The 8,007-nt window shown below is 51.0% G+C and overlaps 1 protein-coding gene across 3 annotated transcripts; it reads right to left on the bottom strand.

Moving 5' to 3' along the window:
• Positions 1-384: 384 nt before the first annotated feature.
• Positions 385-4,219, bottom strand: TMEM270 (transmembrane protein 270). Of its 3 annotated transcripts, XM_084764656.1 has the most exons (4): positions 4,090-4,215; positions 3,786-3,832; positions 1,780-2,217; positions 385-703 (listed from the first exon to the last, which is right to left on the bottom strand). In XM_084764656.1, the coding sequence occupies exons 1-4, from the start codon at positions 4,172-4,174 to the stop codon at positions 419-421; spliced, it is 855 nt and encodes a 284-aa protein (XP_084620782.1). In that variant the 5' UTR covers positions 4,175-4,215; the 3' UTR covers positions 385-418. The 3 variants fall into 3 exon arrangements, with proteins under 3 accessions (XP_084620782.1, XP_084620783.1, XP_084620784.1); XM_084764657.1 differs by lacking the exon at positions 3,786-3,832 and having other exon boundaries at positions 386-703; positions 4,090-4,219; XM_084764658.1 differs by lacking the exons at positions 3,786-3,832; positions 4,090-4,215 and adding an exon at positions 3,114-3,155 and having other exon boundaries at positions 386-703.
• Positions 4,220-8,007: the final 3,788 nt, after the last annotated feature.

The raw sequence follows: 8,007 nt of genomic DNA, 5'->3' as shown, positions 1-8,007 counted from the left end.
TAAGAGTCAAGAGTTGGGAGGCCTGGGAAACAGCCATCTGCAGACCTGAGCTGGTTCTGACCCGTTCCATGACCTTGGAAATGTCCAGTTCCTGAGGCTTAGTATTGTGTGTGTGTGTGTGTGTGTGTGTGTGTGTGTGTGTGTGTGTGTAAAATGATGGTCAAGCCAGATGCTAGGGTTGCTAGGAGGCAAACCAAAAAGTATAAAGTGTCAAGTGTCTGTGGGAAGTTGATAACTGAGGCACTCGAGGAATGTGATTTCCTTCCCAGAGGCGCCTCAGCCTGGGATTTCATCCCTGTGTCCCGCTAACCACAGGTACACACAGATACACACATGCACACATATGACTCAGAATGGCCTTTCCAGGCCAGCTAGGTAGAAAGACGGTTGAGTCTGAAAGGCAGATGGGGGATCACATTTATTCTCCGGGGGTTCCAGGCTGGGATGGGAGGGGCTCAGCCTCAGTGATGGAAGGTTCCGGAATTAAGAACTGAGGCAAGGGCCCCGAGGTCTCCTGGGACTTGGCCTCCTGGGCTTGTGCCAGTTGGGCTGTGTGTTCAAAGGCAGCCTGAAGCAGGTGGGAAGCAAGGCAGGTAGTCCAAGTGACAAGATAGGCCAGGTTCCAGGAAGTGAGTGTGGTCGTGTGCTCCGCCCACAAGTAGAGGCGTCTCAGTAGTGCCAAGGCTTCCAGCAATACCGAATTCTGCAGGAGGGTGTGGGAAGGCAAGAGCCTTGGTAAGGGCTGAAGGGGATGGCTCAAGCAAGCAGATTTTGCACTCCAGTACCCTCTCTTTTTTCTTGGGGGGGGGGAGCTTTTTTTGAGACAGGATTTCTCTGTGTAGCCGTGCCTGTCCTGGACTCCCCTTGTAGACCAAGCTGGCCTCGAACTCACAGTGATCTGCCTGCCTCCCCAGTGCTGGAATTAAAGGCATGTGCCACCACTCCCGGCCTCAGGAGTGCCTCAGGACCCTCATGATAGAAGAAAAGAAACAAATCCTGCTGTTCTCTGACACCCACTTATATGCAGGCACAAGCATGCCTACATACATACATGCTCACACATAAATAAATAATATATTTTTAGTAACACTCCACAAGGCAGGTGGTGGGAGCACGTGCCTTTAATCCCAGCACCCAGGAGGCCGAGGCAGGCAGATCTCTAAGAATTGGAGGTCAGCCTGGTCTACAGAGCGAGCTCCAGCACAGCCAAGGCTTCATAGAAAGACCCTGTCTGGAGAAAAAAAAGTTAAAAATAACACTCTGTGGACCTGGAGAGACAGACTGGTGATTAAAAGCAAGTGATACTTTTGCAGAAGACTCCAGTTCAGTCTCTATTACCCACAGCTGGTGACTCCAGCTCCAGGAGATCTGATGCCTTCTTCTGGCTTCTAAGGACACCTGTGCACATACACATGCACGCACGTATACACACACACACACACACACACAATCTAAAATTAAGAATAATTTTTTTGGTTTGATTTTTGTTTTTCAAGTCAGGGTTTCTCTACGTAGCCTTGGTTGGTCTGGACTTGCTTTGTAGACCAAGCTGGCCTCGAACTCGCTGAGATCTGCCTGCCTCTCTGCCTCCAGAGTGCTGGGATTAAAAGCATGTGCCACCATGCCTAGCCAAGTATAATTTAAAAGGAGGAGGAGGAGGAAGAGGAGGAGGAAGAAGAGGTAAGTAGCCCCCAGGACCTGCTCATAACCAGTACTGACCAGCTGTGGCCACACACACAGGTTCATCAGCATCCTCAGCCTGCATCCCTGTCAACCCACCTGGCTGGGTAACCAGCTCAGACCCAAGTGATGGGCTTTCTGCACCAGCCTCCAGGTTAACAGCAGCATCAGCAGGGCCACCAGCATCAGGCTATGCAGGCAGGATAGAAACAGGTCCCTGAAAGTGGCCGCAGACACGGCCAGAGGTTCACAGGCACCCAGGTGCCCCAGGGCCAGTCTCACGGTGCGGGTACAGCGCAACCCGACTTCGTATGCCAGCCTGGGTCCCCAGAGCAGCAGCCATATGGGGACCCATAGAACTGCCAGTCCAGCTCGAAGGGCCAAGCCCAGAGGGCAGGTTATGACGACTCCCGGAAGCAGATGGGCCGCGTCACTTCCGGAGCCCCGGGCCTCCTTGGCCAGCCCCAACACCCAGTGCTGAAAGATGGCCATCTTCAGGAGCAGGAAACGGTACAGGTGCGTGCGGTTCTGGATCAGCTGTAAGGAGGATGGGGACACCAGTGTTACGGGTGCCACGAACCTAGGGTGGAACCCGACCAGTGCTTTAGCGGGAGGGGCTGCCAGGTCATTGTGGGCGGAGTCTCAGGTCACTTGTGAATGCGCAAGAGTAGTCTCTCTCTTGTTTTTTTTTTTTTTTTGTTTTTGTTTTGTTGTTGTTGTTGGTTGGTTGGTTGGTTGGTTGGTTGGTCGGTCGGTTTTTGGAGACAAGGTTTCTCTGTGTGGCCTTGGCTGTCCTGGCCTCGCCTTGAACTCAGAGATCCGCCTGCCTCTGCCTCCCGATTAAAGGCGTCGGCCACCATGCCCGGCGTCTCTCTCTTGTTTATTCACTTGATTTTGGTTTTGAGACAGTGTCTCTCAATGTAATCCTGACTGTCTCAGAGATCGCTGTGTAGACCGGCTGGCTTTGAACGCACAAGAGGTCCCCCTGCCTTTGATTCCTGAGTACTGCGATTAAAGGCCTTTGCCACTATGCCTGCTCAAGGCCAGCTAGGGGTATACAGTGAGTTTTGAGGCTAACCTGGGCTGCATGGTGAGTTTGAGGAAAGCCTGAACCGCGTGGTGAGACAGTGGGGGAGGGGAGGAAGACAAAAGGAGGACCGGAGAAATGGCCTAGCGGTTGAGAGTGCTGAAGCTGGGTGGTGGCGTGCCTTTAATCCCAGCACTTGCACTTGGGAGACAGAGGCAGATGGATCTCGGAGAGTTCGAGACCAGCCTGGTCTACAGAGGGAGTTCCAGGACAGCCAGAGTTGTTACAGAGAAAAACTCTGTCTCAAAAAACCAGGGGGGGGGGGGGGGGAAGAGAGGGAAGGGGGAGAGGGAGCGCTTTCTGCCTAAAATTGAGGATTAGAGAACCCACTGGTCTCAGTACCCACATATTAAGCCAGTGTATGCATGTTCCAGCGCATGCCTGCAACCCCAGCACTGGAGATGCTAAACTGCCAGACAAAACAAACAAACAAAATTGTCAGCTCCAAATTCAGAGGATCAAAAAAATAAATAAATAAATAAATAAATAAGGTAGAGAGTGTTAGGAAGGATGCCCATGGCCTGCCTCCGGCTTCAATGTGCACACACACAAGCATGTGCATTTGCACACATCATACCCACACACATGCACACTAGAAAGAAAGAAGGAAGGGAAGGGAGAAGGGAAACAGAGGAAATGGAAAGTAAGGCAATGAGATGGCTCAGTAGGTAAAGACACTTGCTGCCAAGCCTGAGGACGTGAGTTCGATTCCCAGGACCCACATGGTAAAAGAAAAGACCTGACTACACACACACACACACACACACACACACACTAAGTATAATCTTTTTAAAGGAAAGAAAGAAGCCAGGCAGTGGTGGCGCACGCCTTTAATCCCAGCACTCAGGAGGCAGAGGCAGGTGGATCTCTGTGAGTTTGAGGCCAGCCTAGTCTACCCAGCGAGTTCCAGGACAGCCAGAGCTATGACACAGAGAAACTTTGTCTCGAAAAACAAAACAAACAAACAAGCAAACAAAAAAAAAGGAAAGAAAGGTCTGGGTGTATAATGGGTACACACCTTTAGTCTCAATAGGCAGATCTCGAGGAGTTCAAGGCCAGCTTGGTCTACAAAGAAAGTACCAGGGTAGCCAGGGCTACATAATAAGACCTTGTCTCAAAAAAAAAAAAAACATATAAATAAATAAAAAGAAGGAATGGGAAAGAAAAAGAAGAAAAGAGATAGGGAGGGGAAGGAAGAAAAATGGCTGATAGACAGCCACGCCACAATAGTTTGGGGGTGGGGTTTCCAGGAGTGCTCTGGGTTTCCCCGGGTGGCTGGGAACAGGGAACCTCAACAGGCCCCCTAGCCCCGCCATGCTTACCAGCGCAGAGAGCCTCCCAACCTGCAGCAGAATTCTGAGGAGGCCAGATCTGCCCCGGGAAGCGGCCTCCATGTCTGTCCTCCATCCATTCCCAACCAGGAGAGGCAGGGTGACCTCACAGATGCCATGGAGTGGGAGGTCCAGTTGCCATGGGGACCCGGTTGCTACATGAGACACTACCCGTTTCCCTAGATTCCCTGCCCTGCTGCTCTCGGACCTCAGCTCAAATCTGGCTACACAGACAGGATCATAGGCCAGACGGCTGATCCTAGGATCAATCCCCTGTCTACTCCGGTGAAACAGCTCAGAGCAAATTTGAGTATCAGCTTAATTTACCTGTCAGGCATGGGTGCTAGGGAGGTAGGGAAAGAAGAAGGGAATGAAGGATGGAGGAGGAGGTGAAATCTGTATGGCCTTACCTTCCAGGATGGGCCGGAGGAGAGCAGATTTGCCGCAGGAGGAGCCCCAATTTAGCTTCCTCACCTGGGAGCCCTCTGTCCTCAGCCCCAGGCCTCCCTCGCTGTCCCCATCGTGCTGGTGCTTGGAATTTCCCCATACAGAGGATCAGGGATGAGCACCTGGGAGCATGGAGAAATCAGCGGATGCTGCCTTGCACCACGCCAGGGGGAGCCATTCCGGATCCTCCCTGGAGAAACTAGATCTCATCCTCAGAGCAAGACCTGCAAGGGCTCGGATCGGGTGCAATACCGAGATATGGCCACGCGGGGGCAGAAGACACCGCGGGGCAAGCAGGGCTTGAGAAAGTTTCTGGATTTTTTGCCCTACCACCTGCGAGGTGGGGTTTCCTGGTAGCAGGCTTGTCTGGGAATCTGAGAGCACTCCTTATGCAGTTCCCGCCAATACCTGGGTTACAAGAAGAGGAACCACCCAGAGATAAGGAGCCTTTATGTAACCCTCTTCTCTTTATTTAACCCTCTCATATGTGCAGAACTGGGCGTTGAAAACGGCCTTCTTGCAAGCAATACACCCATGATTTTCTTTTTTAATTTATGTGACTTGGATAAAGCCATTTTTAGCAAGAAAAAAAATACAAGTTCCCATACAAACATACATGGTGGCATATCAATCATTTTTGTATACTTCAGAAAATAATGAAAGAAAAGAATAGAAATAAAAGAATGAACCCAAAGCCAGCACACTTTTAATCCTAGCACTTGGGAAGCAGAGGCAGGTAGATCTACAAATTCAAAGCCAGCCTGGTCTACACAGTGAGCCCCAGGACAGCCAGGGCTACACAGAGAGACTCTGTCTTGAAAAACAAACAAACACTCTCTCTCTCTCTCTCTCTCTCTCTCTCTCTCTATATATATATATATATATATATATATATATATATACACACACACACACACACACACACACACACACACACACACACACATACATATAAAGAGCTTTAAGACTTTTTTTCCAAATCAAAGGAACCAATGGAGCATGGGAGCAAAGATCGTTAACAACAACAGAAACCAAAAGAGGAGTAATGTGAACCAAAGCCACAGTGAGATACTATCTCTCCTTCCTGAGCAAAACAAAAGAGTCAGGAGTTCACCATGCACAAGTGATTTTATAAGATAAACAGAAACTCATGCAGAGCCCAGAGCCTGACAGGACCTCAGAGATGCACACAGGAAATGACAATGCAAAGCTGACTATGAAACACGTGGGAAACTAAAACTACAAACTGACCAAGAGCTGAGTGCATAGGTCAGCAGCACAGCCCCTGCCTAGGATCCCCCAGTGAGGGGCTGGGGTGTGCTCAGTGGTAGAGCCCCTGCCGAGAATCCCCAGTGAGGGGCTGGGGTGTGCTCAGTGATAGAGCCCCTGCCGAGAATCCCCAGTGAGGGGCTGGGGTGTGGCTCAGTGATAGAGCACCTGTCTAGGATCCCCCAGTGAGGGGCTGGGGTGTGGCTCAGTGGTAGAGCACCTGCCTAGAATCCCCCAGTGAGGGCCTGGCAGTGTGGCTCAGTGGTAGAGCACCTGCCTAGAATCCCCAAGTAAGGAAGGCGGGAAAAAGACACCCTACCATCCATATGCTCTGGTTTTTGTTGTTTGGTTGGTTTGGTTTTGATTTTTCAAGACAGGGTTTCTCTGTGTAACAATTATGGGTGTCCTGGACTTGCTTTTTAGACCAGGCTGGCCTTGAACTCAGAGAGATCTACCTGCCTCTGCATCCCAGCACTGGCTCCTGTGCTCTGGTTTCTACTCATCCTACTTCACACACACACACACACACACACACACACACACACACATACACACACACACCTATTGGCAAAAGGATCCCTTACAGGAACATCTACAAGGGTAGAACTGTGGGAGGATTCTTCCCCTCAGTACAGAGATGGACACATAAACGTGGAAATGCCTTTGAGGAATGACTCGAGGCTAGAATAAATGAGATCTATGCGAGGTGACCTCGGGAGATATGGTGTATTGGAAAATTTGGCACTGTCACCACCAAGAGCCAACACCAGCATGGGCATGGAGGACACACCCCTGCACAGCTTGCAGATGCTTCACCAAAGAGCCTCCTCTTCCAACGCCAGCAACCGTTCCCCGCTGGCGTGGCCTCACTGGAAGCCTCTTGTAGGCCTGGAGGTTTACGGAGCCGGCAAGAGGGATCGGTTCAGTCCAAAGGTGACAGCTGCAGAGACAAGTCACAAGACAGTCTGAGCTCCGTCCGGGATAAACAAACCACTGATTGCCTAGGGCAGGCCTGTCGGCAGGGTCCTGGTCTGCTGTGAACTTCCTGGGGTTCTCATCATGGATTCTGAGCGCCCGCCCCCCATCCTTCTGTCCCCACTTGGTGTGGACTGTCACTGGCAGCCACCTCAAAGGCCACAGTTCTGCTCAGACTGCTCCACCGGTCCAGCCTGATCTCTCTGATGAGACTAAGACTAAGGACTAAGGGGACGGCTCAGTAAGAATAATACTTAGCATATAAGCATTAGGACCCTAGTTCAATTCCTGGAAACCAGGTTTTTTGGGTTGTTTGTTTGTTTGTTTGTTTTTAAGGATATGGTTGTGCATGCTTGTAATCCCAGCACTGGGTGACAGGGACAGTAGGATCCCAGGCAGTCTATACAAACTGGTGTGTTCAGCCAGGTGGTGGTGGCGCACACCTTTAATCCCAGCACTTGGGAGACAGAGGCAGGCAGATTGCTGTGAGTTTGAGACCAGCCTGGTCTACAAAAAGAGTTCCGGGACAGCCAAGGCTACACACAGAGAAATCCAGTCTCTAAAAACCAAAACCAAACCAAAACAAACAAAAAACAAAAACAGAAACAAAAAAGCCTGTGGATGGTGCCTGAGGATAGACATTCTTGGCTGACCTCGATCCTTTACATTCATGTACACAGATAAACACCCCCCCACACATACACTTACACGTACATAAACATGTACGCACACACACTATCAAAAGGGATCCTTGGAGCCGGGCGTGGTGACTGACACCTGCCCATCATCTGGCAGAGTCTGAAGCAGGAAGATCTCACATCTGAGGCCAGCCTGAGGTCACACAAGTATAACTTCCTTTCCGAGAGGCCGAAAAACAAAAGTGGCAACGTCCAGTTCCCCAGCATCCTCGCCACATTTCATGTAGACAGCAGCCACTCCGTCTACTGTCTGGGGGACATCTCAGTAACCACTGGGGTTGACTGACAGCCCAGAGGTGCTGGCAAGGCTTGGCCAAAGCAACTCCCACCACCTCAGCTTGGGCCAGGAGGTCCTTCTCCAAACACTCCAAGGTCATGGCATGGAACACAGGCAGGCCCCTGTGAGTTCAAGGCCATCCTGGTCTACAAAAAGAGTTCCAGGATAGCCAAGGCTACACACAGAGAAACTCTGGGGGGGGGGGTTGGGGGGGAATGAGATCGCTGGTATCAGATGGAGAGC

The sequence above is a fragment of the Acomys minous genome (genome assembly GCF_964271855.1).
Source record: "Acomys minous genome assembly, chromosome: 16".
NCBI lineage: Eukaryota > Metazoa > Chordata > Mammalia > Rodentia > Muridae > Acomys > Acomys minous.
The sequence above is the reverse complement of the archived record's forward strand: the minus strand, read 5'-3'. Positions and strand labels throughout refer to the sequence as shown.